The sequence below is a fragment of the Chiloscyllium plagiosum genome, unplaced genomic scaffold (genome assembly GCF_037043375.1).
Source record: "Chiloscyllium plagiosum isolate Xiang-an unplaced genomic scaffold, Cpla_swu_hap1 HiC_scaffold_5, whole genome shotgun sequence".
NCBI lineage: Eukaryota > Metazoa > Chordata > Chondrichthyes > Orectolobiformes > Hemiscylliidae > Chiloscyllium > Chiloscyllium plagiosum.
This window is the reverse complement of record NW_028270143.1, coordinates 106,435,717-106,453,708: the sequence shown is the minus strand read 5'-3', so window position 1 is coordinate 106,453,708 and position 17,992 is coordinate 106,435,717. Positions and strand designations below refer to the sequence as shown.

General features: G+C 41.1%; 1 protein-coding gene across 5 annotated transcripts in view; it reads right to left on the bottom strand.

Annotated features, from left to right (window-relative positions):
• Positions 1 to 17,992, bottom strand: part of LOC122550323 (disco-interacting protein 2 homolog C) — a 615,797-nt gene that overhangs the window by 13,586 nt on the left and 584,219 nt on the right. For all 5 annotated transcript variants that reach the window (XM_087987546.1, XM_087987548.1, XM_087987547.1 and 2 more), the window contains one exon: positions 1,407 to 1,464. In XM_087987546.1, coding sequence (XP_087843672.1) covers positions 1,407 to 1,464 — 58 coding nt within the window. The remainder of the gene's footprint in view (positions 1 to 1,406; positions 1,465 to 17,992) is intronic.

Here is a 17,992-nt window from a genome sequence, read left to right as displayed (position 1 = left end):
AACCAAGTTTGCTTTTGGCAGAAAATTAGATGGGAATATAATCTGTAAGGGGGACATGGAGAAGTTGCAAAGAGATCATGTTTAATGAATTGCCAAGATGGCAGATGAAGCATAACGCCAGAATGTATGACATTATTCACTTTTGGTGTATAGAAAAGTACAAGTTTTAGCTTAAAAAGCATGAAACTTGTAAACGCTGATGGTCAGACAGATTTGAGTGTACTTGTTCCAGGAGCACAATAAGCTCACATTCAGGTCCAGTAAGCAAGGTGGAAAGCAAACAGCACTGCGAAGGGATTGGATTACAGGAATAAAAAAAGTCTTGCTACAACTCTACAGAGCTACGGCAAGACAATGCCTGAAATACAATGCTCAATTTTGATCTCTTTATTTAAGGAAAGTTATACGTTCATTGGAAGTAGTAAACACTGATTAGATAGGCCCTCGAAAAGGAGAGGGTTGTTTTATGATGAGAAATTGAAAGAAATTGATCTTTTATTCTCTAGAGTACATTACAACACCACACAAGTGGGAGAAAATATGACTCGCACATTCAAAGCCAATAAATAATGAAAACAGGTTGTTGATGTTCCACACTGAGGTCATTGGAAGACTGCTTAGAGAAGCTGCCAAAAATACTTCTTTCAGCCCCAGCTCAACCTAGCCAAGACTGATTGACTGAAGATTGGTCTGCCAACAGCATCAGTTTCACATGATATCAATTTGTAGTAATTTCAATTCAGTCTGTCATAGTTAAGAATAAACAGCAGAAAAGGGGCCCTCTTCTGGTACAGTGATAATGTCTCTTCCTCTGAGCCAAGAGATCCAGATTCAAATCCCACCTGTACCAGAGGCATGTCATAATATCTCTGCCTGGACAAACTGATTGGAAAAAAACTATTTCAGTGATTGATGAGAGAATGCACTGCTATTCCCTTTCTTATTACCAGAAAAAAACAGAAAAGGGACCCCATGCGCTGCAGTGGTAGTGTCCCTAACACCGAGCCAGGAGGCCTGGATTCAAGTTCCGCCTGTTCCAGAGAAGTGCAAGAACATCTCTGGCCATGTTTGATTAGAAAATATCTAAACTGCAGAAAATAATTTGAATTGGTGATCTCGCACATAAAGCAGGTCAATATTCTAAATGTATAAGAGGTGCACCAATGAATGTTTGCCTCATTCAGGGTCTTCACTTTTCAGTTTATCTCCATACTTAATCCCGGAAGGTTTATAAACCAAAGAAAGTTGCAAGTTGTTAAATATTTTATTCCTCCTGTGGATACATTCTTCAACTTGGTGAGAATAAATTTTAATAAATTGTTGCAATAAAAAGCACAAAACTGAAAGTAGATGTTAAATATTTGACTTTTGATCTTCAGTTTAACATTGCAGGTTGAGCTACTCACTTTGCCAGACTCCATTAGTGGCAGACTGTGAGGAGATCCTCTTTCCACTAAACGGACCCTGTAAGCAAATAACGGGTTAAAAATCAATGTCTTGTTTGTTCTAAATAGCTATGCCCATGTTTTACAACACTTTAACCCATCAGAAATACATTCAACATTGTTTAAAAAGGTTTCCTGAAAAGATGGAATAGAATTAGAATTAGCTTTATTGTCACATATACTCAGAAGAGTACAGTGAAAAGCTGACATGTCACCACTTACAATGCCATCTTAGATGCAGAGGTACCCAGGTACGGATTCTTGAGCACAAACATTTACAGAAATAAAATAGAAAGTCTAGCATTACAGATCTTCAGAAGTCCAAAATCATAGTAATAAATTAAAAGAAAAGAAATACAAAGTTCAGAATAACAGTCCTTCCACTATAACATAATTTAAAAAATTGTCTTAAATTCTCTTTTTTAAACCTAAGTCCAGCTTAGTCCATTTCATGGCTCGGGGACTCAATCCCTCTGTTGGAATCCCGGACCCGATCCCCATGATGCTGAAGAAAACAAACGTTCAGATAATCTATTTTTAAATCAGTATCAGGAAAAGCAACTAAACAAAACTAAAGCTCTTCAGTTATTTATCAACCTCCATGTTGCCTTTCATCACATCACATTTCCCATTTTTTCTAATACTTTGGTATGCAATCACGCAAGATCCATTCTTGTAAAACTGCTTCAGAGTTCATCATTCTTTTCAAGATAACTAATCAGTCGTTAATACAACAGCCAGCTATAAACCAAAGTTGACTATTTAGTGTCCTCATTATCTAATTAGAAATTAAAAAGAAATAATTACATTTTTTAAAAAAATTAAATAATAAATGTAAATAGCAAATAACCTATCAGCTGTTGGGAACTAATTTGAAAATCCTAATCTGCCCCACCCACTCACCGTACCCAGTTATATTTTCAATCGATTGCACCATCATTCAAGTCGGGGTTCTGCACTAAATTACAACTCAGATTTTCATACCGAGAATGGCACGAGTTACTCAAGCCTAAAACCTAAATGCAGCCACCTTTATGGTGAAGCTGTAATTTTCAGAGCACATTTAAATCAAGTATTTTTTTCCTTGGTTAAATATACTGTGCAATTGTTTGTCTTTAAGCATTAAGAGAGGGTGTGTGTGTATGGAATGAGCTGTCAGAGGAGGTGGTGGAGGCTGGTACAATTACAGCATTTAAAAGGCATCTGGATGGATATATGAATAGGAAGGGTTTAGAGGGATATAGGATAAGATTAGGTTAGAAAATCTGGCCAGGATGGACAAGTTGGACCAAATAGTCTGTTTCTGTGCTGTATATCTCTATGACTCTGTAACTACACTTCAGTCAGACTCTGTGCACTGGCAAACATCAATAACAATTCTTTGTTCGGCAGTGATCTATACAATTTAAGTAGCAGAGTTTATTTAAAACCTTGCTCCCCACACTGCACAGTTCAGTTAATTGACTTATTGCACTTGCCCTAGAGTAAGCCTGTCTGTTTGCTTGTATTGATCTTTACAGTGCAGTCTGGCTGGATGTGATCAAATACACAACATAGCTTTATTCATTTTCATACTTCCAAGTATTGTCACACATTCACCTCTACCTGAAAATCCACCGTTCCTCAGTTCCTTAAGGTTTTGGTGCAATCCACTGTAATACCCATTGCAACCTGTCCCATTGCCTGTAGGTTTTTCAGCAGTCTGCTACCCAATTTCCAAATGTTTTTCTTCCAATCGAATCTACAATTTTCATTTTTCTTTGCAGCTATTCCCTGGCTTTCCAAGTTTCCCTACATTCTGTTACCCACATTTTCTCTGTATTCCTTTCTTTGGCTGGCCAATGTTTTTATGCAGTCCACTCCTAGATCCCTCAAATTTCACTCCAGTTGAGTTATATTGTTAGGATTATATGTTAAAGGCATACAGATGTATATCTGGGGTGCCGCATTTACTTGTAGTTAAATGTTGATCAAAAATGTATACAACCAATCTGCATTTCTGCTTATGGGTGTCATATTATAGGAAAGATGTGAATGCACTAGAAACAGCGCAGGCGTGACTTACAAGAATTGATCCAGGAATGAGAACCATCAGTTATAAGAAAAGATTGAGGGAGTTGGGATTATTCCACTTTGCGAGAAGGTAGCTGAGAGGAGATTGGGTAGAGGTTTTCAAAATTATGAGCAAGCTGGATAGAGTACATATGGAGGCAACTGTTTCCACTCAAAGAAATAAGAACAAGACAGCACAGATTTAAAATAATATGCAGAAGAAGAAAGAGAACAAACTGTTTCATACAGAAAGTAGTTATGGTATAGAATGCACTGTCTGGGAAGGTGGACAGGTTCAATTAAGACATTCAAGAAGACATTGTGTGATTATGTGGATAGAGTGAGTTACAAGGGCAGGGGGAAAATACAGGAGATTGGCATCAGGTAATGATCTTTGAGAGAAAGTGAGGGCTGCAGATGCTGGAGATTAGAGCTGAAAATGTGTTGCTGGAAAAGCGCAGCAGGTCAGGCAGCATCCAAGGAACAGGAGAATCGACGTTTCGGGCATAAGCCCTTCCTGAAGAAGGGCTTATGCCTGAAACGTCGATTCTCCTGTTCCTTGGATGCTGCCTGACCTGCTGCGCTTTTCCAGCAACACATTTTCAGATCAGGTAATGATGCTCATTTTAAAGACCCAGTGCAGTCATGATGGGCTGAATGGCCTTCTGTGCTCTAACATTTCTGCAAGGGTATCAGTTCAGCAGCTACATGCAGAGTTGCAAATAATACATTCAGGGAAGCTCAAGCATTCTGAGTCAAAACTGTGAATATTTTAAACTTCTGAGAACCAGAAGACACAACATGGGCTCAGCAGGTGTTGGTGAGTAAGCAAAACATTTCAGACAGATTTAATGTTGAATTAGATTGAGAGAGAAAAAACAACCCGAATTAGTGCCAGAAAGAGCAAGAAAACAGAGTGAATCATGAGAAAAACCAAACGAAGGGTGGTGGAACAATTAATGCACAGTTATAGGTTGGAATGAATGAGGAAGTTGGAGAGGTATTTGAGAAGTTTAAGCAGAAATGCAGATTGGCATTTCATAGCTTTCTAAAAGACAGCTGTAAAAAAGGAAAGCACTATCTGCATTCTTTGTGGGCAGGCGAGAAAGGGTTAAATGTGTTTAATAGCTGGAAGGTGACCAAGGAAAACAATAACCCAAAATGTTTTTTGAAAATTTCAGCATATATCTCTCACCAAAGTCAAATCATCAGATTCACAGATTTAAGCTGTAGGGAGAGAATGAACAGACTGGGGCTGTTTTCCCTGGAGTGTTGGAGGCTAAGGGGTGACCTTGTAGAGGTTTATAAAATCATGAGGGGCATGGATAGCATAAATATACAAAGTTTTTCCCTGGGGTGGGGAGTCCAGAACTAGAGGGTATAGGGTTAGGGTGAGAGGGGAAAAACTTAAAAGGGACCTAAGGGGCAACCTTTTCATGCAGAGGGTGGGGTGTGTATTGAATAAGCTGTGAGAGGAAGTGGTGGAGTCGGGTACAATTACAATATTTAAAAGGCATCTGGATGGGTATATGAATAGGATGGATTTAGAGGGATACGGGCAAAGTGCTGGCAAATGGGACTAGATTACGTTGGGAAATCGAGTTTGACCGAAAGGTCTGTTTCCATGCTGTACATCTCTATGACCCTGTATGAATTTCAAAACCTGAGGCAAAGCCAGGTGAATCTGTTGGCAATTTCTTCATCAGACTGTAAAGTGCAGCTAGGAAATGCAAATTTAAGGAGACAGATGAACGACTGATAGATCAGCTCATTTGGAGCTACGTGCACAGAGTTTAAAAAATGATATGATTGAAAAGGACAAACTCTTATTGTCATTGTAGACAATGCTGGAGCACACAAAGCTATGAATAGACAGATGTGGATAGTGACTACTCTAAAATTAACTTCAGTTTAATCACAAGAAAGGGAGGAGGGTTGATGCAGTGAAACTGTAAGAATAGAATGCACATCCGATAGAGAAAAAGATGTGCAAGAGCTGTGGATGGCCATCACAGGCAGATGGCATGTTTGGCACATGGATCAAACTATAGAGCTAGTGGAATGTCCAATTACTGGGAAAAGACTTGCAGAGCAAGGGAAAAATAGATGGTAATTGAGTTATCAGAGCCAGACAACAGGACAAATGAAAAGAAGACAAAACCAAAACATCCAAAGCTGACAATGAATTTGAGAACACAACAAGCACAGGAAGCTACCTCACAAAATGTCTGAATACAGTGGTTCCCAGAGGAAATAAAATTCTACAACTCTTCAGATCGGAACGGAGCTGAGAAATAATTCCCCAGAAGAATCTGAAACTTGAAACGCAGCATCATTCTACTTGGACTGCACCAGAAGATATTTCCTGAAAATTTGAACAAAAACTGTCCTCAAGCAAAGTGCTCTGAAAGTGAGTAACATCACAGTAAACATCTACAGGAATAGTTGAATAGAAGACTGGAGGATAGCAAATGTTGTCCCCTTGTTCAAGATGGGAAGTAGAGACAACCCTGGTAATCATAGGCCAGTAAGCCTTACTTTGGTTGTGGGTAAAGTGTTGGAAAAGATTATAAGAGATAGAATTTATAATCATCTTGATTGGAATAAGTTGATTAGGGATAGTCAGCATGGTTTTGTGAAGGGTAGGTCGTGCCTCACTAACCTTATTGAGTTCTTTGAGATGGTGACCAAACAGGTGGATGAGGGTAAAGCAGTTGATGTGGTGTATATGGATTTCAGTAAGGCGTTTGATAAGGTTTCCCCATAGTAGGCTATTGCACAAAGTACAGAAGCATGGGGTTGAGGGTGATTTAGCAGTTTGGATTAGAAATTGGCTAGCTGAAAAAAGACAGAGGATGGTGGTTGATGGGAAATATTCATCCTGGAGTTCAGTTACTAGTGGTGTACAGCAAGGATCTGTTTAGGGTCCACTGCTCTTTGTCATTTTTGTAAATGATGTAGATGAGGACGTAGAAGGATGGGTTAATAAATTTGTGGATAGTACTAAGGTCGGTGGAGTTGTGGATAGTGCTGAAGGATGTTGCAGGTTACAGATGGACATAGATAAGCTGCAGAGCTGGGCTGAGAGGTGGCAAATGGAGTTTAATGCAGAAAAGTGTGAGGTGATTCACTTTGGAAGGAGCAACAGGAATAAAGAGTACTGGGTCAATGGTAAGATTCTTGGTAATGTATATGAGCAGAGAGATCTTGGTGTCCATGTACATAGATCCCTGAAAGTTTCCACCCAGGTTGATAGGCATACAGTGTGTTAGCTTTGTGGGCGGCACGGTGGCACAGTGGTTAGCACTGTTGCCTCACAGCGCCAGAGACCCAGGTTCAATTCCCGATTCAGGCGACTGACTGTGTGGAGTTTGCACATTCTCCCCGTGTCTGTGTGGGTTTCCTCCGGGTGCTCCGGTTTCCTCCCACAGTCCAAAGATGTGCAGGTTCAGGTGAATTGGCCATGCTAAATTGCCCGTAGTGTTAGGTAAAAGGGGTAAATGTAGGGGAATGGGTGGGTTGCGCTTCGGCGGGTCGGTGTGAACTTGTTGGGCCGAAGGGCCTGTTTCCACACTGTAAGTAATCTAATCTAATCTTCTACTGGTAGAAGGATTGAGTTTCAGAGCCATGAGGTCATGCTGCAGCTGTGCAAAACTCTGGTCCGGCCGCACTTGGGATATTGCATACATTTCAGGTCACCGCTTAATAGGAAGGATGTGGAAGCTTTGGAAAGGGTTCAGAGGAGATTTACCAGGATATTGCCTGGTATGGAGGGAAGGTCTTATGAGGAAAGGCTGAGGGACTTGACGCTGTGTTTGTTAGAGAGAAGAAAGTTGAGAGGTGACTTAATTGAGACATGTAAGATAATCAGAGGGTTAGATAGGGTGGACAGTGACAGCCTTTTTCCTCAGATAGAGATAGCTGGCTTGAGGGGATAAAACTTTAAATTGAGGGGTGAGAGATATAGGATAGATGTCAGAGGTAGTTTCTTGACTCCGAGAGTAGTAAGGGCATGGAACACACTGCCTGCAACAGTAGTAGACTTGCCAATTTTAAGGGCATTTAAATGGTCATTGGATAAACAACTGGATGAAAATGGAATAGTGGAGGATAGATATGCTTTAGATTGGTTCCACAGGTCGGCACAACAACTGTGCAGTAATGTTCTGTGTTCTAAATCCATACACGTAATCTGATATTTGTCAGATAAGAACAATACAAAGGAAAATATGAACAAACAGAAATAGCTGGGAAAACTCAGCAGGTCTGGCAAGATGTAAGATGAAATCAGAGTTAACATTTCAATTCCAGTGACTCTTAGAGTCAAAGTTCTACACCCTTTGGCCCAAACTGGTCCATACTGACCAAAATGTCTATCAATGCTAACCCCATTTCCCTGCACTTATACAGTCATAGAGTCCTATTATAGAATCATAGAGTCCGAGAGCTCTTTTTCAGAACTGGCTGCGGCTAGGAAAAGGTTTGGTAGATGTGCTGAAAATGGGATGGGATTTGGGGTGGGGGTGGAAAGGAGTAATCAATAGATGGAGATGAAGCCCACGGAAAGAGAAGAACAGTTGAGCAGAGAAACTGGGGCAATCAAAGCTGCTAGTGGGGACCAGTCCATGCAAAGACAAGGCCTGATGTGTGGGGTAAGGACACAGGAGAAGGTGGTCAGGCCCTAAAATTACTGAACTTCAGGTTGAGTCCTGAAGGCTGTAGAGTTCCTAAGCGGAAAATGTTCTTATAAGTTATGTTGCACCAAGCCAGAAATGTTGGGCAGGGAACAGGGTAATGTGATGAAGTGACAGGCAACAGGGAAGTCAGAATTATTTCAATGGACAGAATGTAGGTGTTCTGCAAAACGTTCGCCTTGTCAGCATTTTTACATCCTCAGTGTTGAGGAGACTACATTAAGAGCAGTGAATATGGTAGACTAGATTGAGTGAGCGTAATCTGGTTTCCAGCATCCACATTTTTTTTAATATTTAAGTACAGGAAACTATATTAACTGTATGTTCTCCATCAATGAAATGGCTGTCCCACTATACTGGAGTTAAGCGATTGTGAAACAATGTGGATTATCTCATTAAACCATGTGGTGAAGGAGGATGAAGGTAGATAATACACGCATTGAAAAGTGCTCTCCAATCAGAAATAAAGATAACTTGGATGAAACACATGATGAGATTGATGTATGAATCAATCACTGTGAGCATTGATGAGGTTATTGTACACTTTGAAGATTTAGGGTGTCATATGACCAGTGACCTAGTGGTGAAAAGTGTTTCAGCCCCCATGTGAAATTTCAATACAACTAAAACAAAAGAGAGTCTGAAAGACAGCATGAAGAAGTGGACAGAAAGGAAAGAAATTACAGTCACAGAAACTATAGATCGGGAAAATTACATTGTGGTAACAGAGGAATCAAATGGACAGTTAAGGATATCTGGGTTTCAAAGATCTCAATCAAGCAACAAAGTGGGTCAACACTATAAGAGATCATGCCAGCACCGGCATAGTTCAGCAAGCTTTATTCCAGATATGGTTACTGGCTCTTGAAGCTTGATGAAGCATCTTTACTGTTGACTGTATTCAGCACGCCATTTGGATTACACAAATTCCTGAATCTACTTTTGGCCTTAGAGTGGATTCCAGCAAATAACACAGAAAATAAGAGCAGGCCATTCAATATGATCATGGCTGATCATTCAACTCAGTATCACATTGCTGCTTTCTCCCCAAACTCGGTGATCCCTTTAGTCCTGAAAACTATGTCTAATTTCTTCTTGGGAACATTCAATATTTTGGCCTCAACCACTTTCTGTGGTCGAGAATTCCACAGCCTCACCACTCTCCTCTATCAGTTTCAAATATCTACTATGACAGATGAAACATACAGGGAATGGAAATGAGCAGTTGATGTGGCTAATGACGTCAAGACCCATGATGTAGATGAAAAGTTGATAATGACGTGAAGCCATAAAGAAAAGCAGGAAAGCCAGGATCAAGCTCAGCAGAGACAAATATGCTGTGATTGTAACAGAACTCCGGTTCTCTGAAACGGTGTACCACCTGAAGCCAAGTCCTGACAAAGTCACAGCTCTCTTAGAGTTGGGAACCTCAAAAGACAAGGAAGAACCGAGTAGTTTCATAGATCATAGAATTCCTACAATGTGGAAACAGGCTGTTTGGCCCAACAAGTCCACACTGACCCTCTGAAGATTATCCACCCAGACCCATTCCCTTACTCAATTACTCTACATTTCCCCAGAATAATGCACCTAGTCTACACATTCCTGAAGACTATGGGCAATTTACCTTGGCCAAGTCACCTAACCTGCACATCTTTGGACAGTGTGACAAAACCAGAGCACTCATAGGAAACCCATGCAGACACCAGGAGAATGTGCGAACTCCATACATTCGCATGAGGCTGGAATTGAACCCAGGTCCCTGGTTCTGTGAGGCAGCAGTGCTAACCACTGAGCCACCGTGCTGCCCATAGCCTTGTTTCCTTGTCTTGATTCAGTGCATGGCTTCTTTCATATCTTATATATCAGAACACAAGGCAAGTGCAAAAGAGCTGATGAAAGAAGATGTTGAGTATTGTGGTTGAGTCCCACTCGAGGAGTTTTAGTAATTTCCAAGTAGTATGTGAAGAGGCAACTCAGTCATATCACAACAGAGAGAAAGCTGTTATTCTACAGTACATATTTCTACAAAATAGCTGTGGACAGCCTTGTGATATGAGGAAAAATCAATAATATTCACACCCAAAGGGCGGCAGGTTGGTTAGCACTGCTGCCTCTCAGCACCAAGGATCCAGGTTCGATTCCACCCTCGAGCGACTGTCTGTGTGGAGTTTGCATGATCACCTCCCGTCAGCGTGGGTTTCCTCTGGGCGCTTTGCTTTCCTCCCAAAGTCCAAAGGTGAGAAAGTTAGGTGGATTGGCCATGCTAAATTTCCCACAGTGTCCAGGGATGTTCAGGTTAAGTGGATTAGCCGTGAGAAATGCAGGGTGACAGGGATAGGGTCGGGGCAAGTGGGTCTGGTTGTGGTGCTCTTCAGAGGGTCAGTGTGGACTCAATGGCCTGCTTCCACACTGTTGGGATTCTATGATTCAAAGCTCTAACATTAACTGAGATTAGATATGCCAACATAGAAAGAGCTTTGGCAGTAGTGTATGGATATGAGAAATATTTATCTCTATGGGTAAATGTTCATATTAGGGAGTGATCATCATCCATTGAAGCAGATCTACAAGAAACATTCGCATTCAGCATCAGCAGACTGCAATGTTACTCTTGAAGCCTCAGAGTTCCAATTCCACTTTGAAATACAAGTCAGGAAAAGAAATGATGCCGATTGATCCTCTATCTCAGTGGTTGCCACAGAAGAAAGATAGATAAAGGTAAAAGATAAATTGCTTCCATTGGTTGGGGATTCTAGAATTAAGGCCAGAGTCTGAGAATTAGGGCCAGACCGTTCAGGAGAGATGTTAGAAAGCACTTCTACACAGAAAGGGTGGTAGAGGTTTGGAACTCTCTTCCACAAACAGCAGTGGATGCTGGTTCAGTTGTTAATTTTAAATCTGAGATAGATACACTTTTGCTAAGCAAATGCATTAAGGGATATGGGCCAAAGGTAGGTATATAGAGTCAGGTCATAGTTCAGCCATGATGTCATTTAGTGGTGGGACAGGCTCAAAGGGCTGAATGGCCTGCTCCTGTTGCTATGTTCCTACAAGAAAGAAGCAATAGAGGATCTAGGTATACAGGTCCATCAGCATTGAAATGTAATACCCCAAAACAGAGTTAAATAAGAAAATGAGACCAACAAAGATGAATAGTTATAGATGCTTTCACAGCAAGTAATCCAGTGCAGTGTTGGATTCCATACACTCTGTAACAGGTGGGGCAGGTGATGTTTGAGGCGAGTAGAATGCTTTTAGATTTCGTACAATAGTCACATCTATTGCTGCTGGTTTTGTGGTGGGGGTCCTAGTGTTCCAGGTCTTGATCACTTTGACGAGTGGTACGTGCCTCAGCAAGTAATCCAGGGATGGCTTGACAAGACACAACAGCATATTGGTCAATTACAGATGAAATCTCTCTAGAAGGCTGCATTCTGTTCACTTGATCTGGATCATAAAAAAATGTGACTCAGAAGAACTTCTTGAGAAGATATATAATAGCTATGTAGGAATGAAGAAGGGTAAACACAGAGCTGGATTAGCTATTTTACTGGACAGGTATCTAAAAAGACATCCAAATAAAGATGCCAATATGCAATATATGCCAGAAGTGTAGAAACACACAGGGGATACTGACGTACCACTCAGACCACAACATTCTGTTTATTCATCCACAATTAAAAACTTGTGGTTGCCCAAGACTATTCAAAGTTCCAAAAAGTGAAAGATTGAAGTCCTATACCAATCATTTCAGCAGTCCTGCATCTGCTCACTGAGCAAGGGATTCCTGAAAGAATAAATTGCTACAATGGAACTCAATTCATCTCCAGAAGATTGAAGGAATTTGCTGACCATTACATATTAATCATTATCTCATTACCACACCACCCAAGGGAACACAGGTTTATAGAAATACATGTCCAGGTGACAAAAAGGACCCAAACGAAATTCCAAAGACACAAATCATGCCTAATTTTCATACCAATCTATGACTCTCAAGGCCCACATGAAATCATCCAAAAGTTGTTGAATAGAAGAAAAACTAAGCAAGTTACTACTTAAAAAGTGACCAGGTGGAGGTAAGACAACAGCTCAGTGGTGCACAGGTAGGAGGAATGCAAGACTTTAACAAGAATACCAATTCTCTCTTGAAATGATGAAAATGTATGAACTGTATATGCACAGGAGCCAGTCATGAAAACCTGGAACCTAACAAAAATTATTGTTGAAGTAGGGACTCCAAGGTCACCTATCACTGAGACTAGAACTGGCAAACCAATGAGACAAATGGCAAACCAAGTGAAAAAATCCGTATTTGACCTATACCTGGTCTGTAAAAGCAGACTTGATCATCACCTGCCGCATTCTTCTTTGGCAGTTGCATGGGATTGCGGATGATTTTCTTCCCCTGTGGAGATGTGGATCCTGAAGTGACTGAACAGTGCAGTGCTGGATCCACACACTCTAACAGGTGGGGCAGGTGATGTGGAATGCTTAGTTTTGGTATAACATTCATGTCTATTGCTGCTGCAGTTGTCATGGGATTCCTCATGTTCCAAGTCCTGAACATTACTTTGAGGAGCACTAGGTGCCTGAGCATGGGATGTTTTAATGCCCATAGTACACTGGCTACCACATGGTCTTAATGGAGCAATGTCATTATTCAATGACACAGCCAGCCAAGACGATTGATGACCAGGCTTGGCATCACTGGAGAAACAATATCAACAGCATCACCACCAAGGGGAGCAAAATCAACAGCATCACATGCAAGTGACACAGCATTAATAACATCATGCTCAACTCGGACACAAACAGCAGCAACACCCACATCAGTGAAGCATAACATTCCCCTAGCTCAGCAAAACCATGAATAACATTTTGTGAAAAGAAAGGACCTTACAACAGACTCCAAAAGCATTCACAATAAAAACATACATTGCTGGTGAAACTCAGCAGGTTTGCAACATATCTCTAGCGAGAGGTGATGGCTGAGTGGTATTATCACTGGACTGTTAATCCAGGGACCCAGATAACATTCTAAAGACCTAGGTTCAACTCCCACTATGACAGATGGTGCAATATCAGTTCAACAAATCTGGAATTAAGAGGCTAATATTTGTCAGCTAGAAAAACTCATCTAGTTCAGTAATGCCCTTTAGATAAGGAAACTGCTACCCTTACCTGGTCTGGCCTACATATGACTCCAGACCCACAGCAATATGGTTGATTCTTAATTACCCTGAAGGGCAATTTGAGATGGGCAAACAATACTGGCCTACCCAGCGATGCCCCCATCCTGTGATTGAATTTAAAAATATGTGAGTAGATTGCAAACTTAATGTTTTGAGTCTGATGAAACATTATTGGACTCAAAATGTTACCTCTACTTTCTCCTCAGATGCTGCCAAACCGACTGAGTTTCACAAGTGATTTCTGTTTTTTTTTCAGATCTCCAGCATCCGCAGTTCTTTGTTTTATTATCCAAAAGTATTTACTTCATTTATAAATGTCTGTGTGTTATTTTCTGGTGTTAGATGTGGTATTAAAAAAAAGGCATGATTGGAACATAGAACATTACAGTGCAGTACAGGCCCTTCAGCCCTCGATGTTGCATCTATAGAAATATGGAAGCAATGGCCCAAACTTGCTAGTCTCCAAATGATCAGAGACCAGATGTCCCCTGACAGGTGCCCTCTGTTCCGGATACACCAACTACGTGGTAACTGCCTGGAAATTTTAAATTTCCAATAGTCCATTACCCGACATTAGATTAGATTAGATTACTTACAGTGTGGAAACAGGCCCTTCGGCCCAACAAGTCCGCACCGACCCTCAGAAGAGCCACCCACCCAAACCCATTCCCCTACATTTACCCCTTCACCTAAAACTACGGGCATTTAGCATGGCCAATTCACCTAACCTGCACATTTTTGGACTGTGGGAGGAAACCGGAGCACCCGGAGGAAACCCACGCAGACACGGGAAGAATGTGCAAACTCCACACAGACAGTTGCCTGAGACGAGAATTGAACCCGGGTCTGGCGCTGTGAGGCAGCAGTGCTAACCACTGTGCCACCGTGCCGATATCTGGAACCGTCTGAGAAAATGCCCAACTCTTCTAGGCATAGAAATCATGAAATTTAAAACCTGCTCTAATTCCAGGCAAAATACAAGATTGAACCCTCAGTTACTCGCAATGCTTGTCAAATCATTTACACTGACCATGGAGTCTGATATTCGATGAGCCCCCTTTCCTAACTCTAAACCACTTCTTCCCTGATACTCTTTCTGCCATGACAAACCCGACTAGAACCGATCCCTAAAATACCTGACCAATACCACACCCTAAATCAACCATTCACCACCAATCCCCCAACCCCACTGGCATTCCTCATTCTACCCCATCCCCACAATGCTAACCTTTACATCCCCCACTGCTCAGCATCTGACCCATGCCACTCCAAATGCAGAACCTCCCCCAGACATGCTATGTCTCCACCTAACAACCAACTAACACCCCCAAAAACCTTACCCCATCCACCCCTCTACCATCTGCACTGCTCTGTCACACGTCCATAGGCCACCTCAACTTCTCAGCACTCACATGACAACCTACCTCCTGCCCTATCCTACAACCTCCACACGTACTCACCACCTTCTCACCCATTAACCTAAAACTTACAAAGAAAACAGTCACTATGCCACCCTCATCCACTGGCCACCATGTTGGATTACACCCGAAACATTGACATCTCCACCTCCTAATGGTGCTGGCTTGCTGTGTTCTTCCAGCCTCCTGCTTGTCTACTATATTCCATCAACCTATCACCCTAAACCCTCACACACCCCTTCATTCCCAAACCTACTAAATTTATACACTTACCTTCTCCCTTGTTAATGAGGCTTTAGTCTTTTTAACCCTGAACTATGGCAGTGAATGCTGTAACAAGGAGGTGTGGTTAGGCCTCCAGTACTGACTCTGCACTGTGTTGGAAGGCTTCCTGAAAAGACTGGTACGCTCCACTTTTCTAAACAGGCTCAAATCACAAAGTTCAGGCCAGAAACAGAGCTCCAAGGTGAAGCTAGTTAAAAACGGGGTGCAGTGGCAAGAAGAATCAGCCCATAATTTTTTTTTTTTAATATTCATTCACAGGATGTGGGTGCATTGGCTAGGTCAGTATTTATTGTCCACCCCTATTTTCCAAGAAAGCAGTTAAGAGTCAACTGTGCATCTGGAGGATGACCGTTTCCTTCCTTAAATGACATATATAGTACCAGATGGGTTCTTCCGACAATCGGCAATGCATTCATGGTCAACATTAAACTCTTAATTGCAGGTTTCTTACTGAATTCAAATTTCACCACCTGCAATAGCAGGATTTGATCCCTGGTACTAGAACATTAGTTCAGTGTGTGGGTTAACAGTCCAGCAATAATACCACCAGGCATTTGCCTCCCCATAAATGGTACCTTATTGTTATATTGTTTGTCAAGGATTAGGTATAAATTGTTACAACAAGATACATCCAGGGAGTTGTGGTTGAGGGCTTCACTGCAGTGGGATGTTAAGGTACCAAGGATCAGTCCAGTAGTCACATGGACAGTCCTACAATAGGTTAATGAAGCCCCAGCATTTTGAGTCTAAAAGGGAGTGATGAATTCTAGCTTCTGGGAACCAGAGGACATGAATTTCCTGCAGTTCTGATGAAGGGCTTATGCCCAAAATGTGATTCGCCCACTCCTCGGATGCTGTGCTTTTCCAGCACCACACTCTTGATTCTCCTGCGTGCTGTCAAACTCACTTCCCAAACGTTCTGATGCACAATGGTTAAATTTTTGGTATTTACAAGCATATTTATAACTTAAAACTCTCTACAAAATCATTTAAGGATTAATGATATGGCTACTGTTTTGCTTCATTTAAAAATGTGCACAGATTCCAGACATCTTTCCACAACTGAAGCAGTAAAATAAGCAAGGTTAAACCACTAAATAGATGAGTGATAGGAAAGGGGAAGTTCATGAAAAAAAAAGAGATTCTGTCAATCCTGATGCTGACTCCAGAGATAATAGACATATTATTTAAGAAGTGGCTGCTTGGAAAGACACTGTTAAATATACAACCATGTGATTGCTGCAAACTATTAAATGTCAGTAGGTCATAATGTTCAAAGTTAAAAAAGCAATTTAAAGGAAAGGTAATTTTTGTCATCCACTGACAAATTGACAGGTGCTGCTGCTCACAAAAAGATTATTTTTTATTTTTAGTTCAAACAACTTGAAGAATTTTATATTTTCCATGTTTTGGATGAACAGTGATTGACGATGCTTACCGGAACAAATGCTGACTATTGACGAGAAATAAAACATTTCTATACAATACTATCAAATATTCAAGTTGATGAATATGCATTGGATATAAACATCGTTCTGATGCAACCACATTTTAAAATTCAACTAGCTGAACACTGAAAACCAAACATAAAAATGCAATCCCATCAAAACTGAGCAGATCAAACAGTACATAATGAAAGCATCAAGCAGCAGGGTGTGATACTACTTATATTTTTATACTTAGAATCACAGGGACAATTATGGTTGCAGTTCAAAAAGAGTACCAGTCAGTCCATCCTCTCTCTGCAAGAATAACTCAATGCACCCAACTTCCCTACCTTTTTGTTTGTAGCTCTGTAAATACTTTCATTTCAGATAATGATCCAATTCCATTTGAATGCTATAACTGAATCTGCCATCAGCACATGCTCAAACATTGCATTCCAGATCACAACGATAAAAGGTTTGTCCCCTTGTTCCCACTTGTTCTTTTGCTATTCCCTTTAACTCTGTGCCCACCTGTTCTCAATCCCCACACCAGCGTGAACAGTTTCTTTCTATGTACTCTGCTCAGACACCTCAAAGTTTTGAACAAGCTTATGCCAAACTTCATAACTCTACATTTTCCAAAATGATATTCCATCTGCAAAGATTATTCCTACTTCCTGAATCTGGAGAAAGTGAGGACTGCAGATGCTGGAGATCAGAGTCAAGAGTGTGGTGCTGGAAAAGCACAGCCGGTCAGGCAGCATCCGAGGAGCAGGAGAATCAATGTTTTGGGCATAAGCCCTTCATCAGGAATCTGGCATCAGGCAGTGTTTCCTTTGTGTTTTGGTCACCTCCCAAATCTGCTCCATCTTTCCTGAACTGCATGCTCAAATTTGCCAGTTTTACAGATCTTCCACAGGAGTGAAATAACTCTCAATGTTACAAATTACATTTGGCATGACTCTGAAAAAGGTAAGCTTTCCCTTCTCTTCCTTCTCAACTGGGTCTAGCCAGTGACATGGTTGCTCACCATCATCCCCAAGATCCTTGTTATCCAGCTTTAGTTGATCTTCTCTCCACTGATTCCATATCCATATTATTCCTTGCAACGGTTTCTCACTTGGCTCTTGCACCATATATTTCAGCAAAGCATAATGTAGGATTTAGACTTTCATGTTTTATGATCCTAGTGCTAAATGAAAACAGGTTCTTGCATAGAGCCAAATAAAATGTAGATTCTGACCATTGTAATAAACCACTTTGCTATGATGAACAATGAGCAAAAAAAAAAAAAAAGCTATGGGCAGAATTAAGAGCTCACACAACCAATGGATCAGGACAGGTTCCATAGCTTCACCATGTCCATTTGAGGATACTGATGGATAAATGATAGGCAACCAGGAATGGACAATTGACGTAATCTCTCCATATCTAAAGTTCAGACTGAAATATTAAAATTATATTTCATCAAAG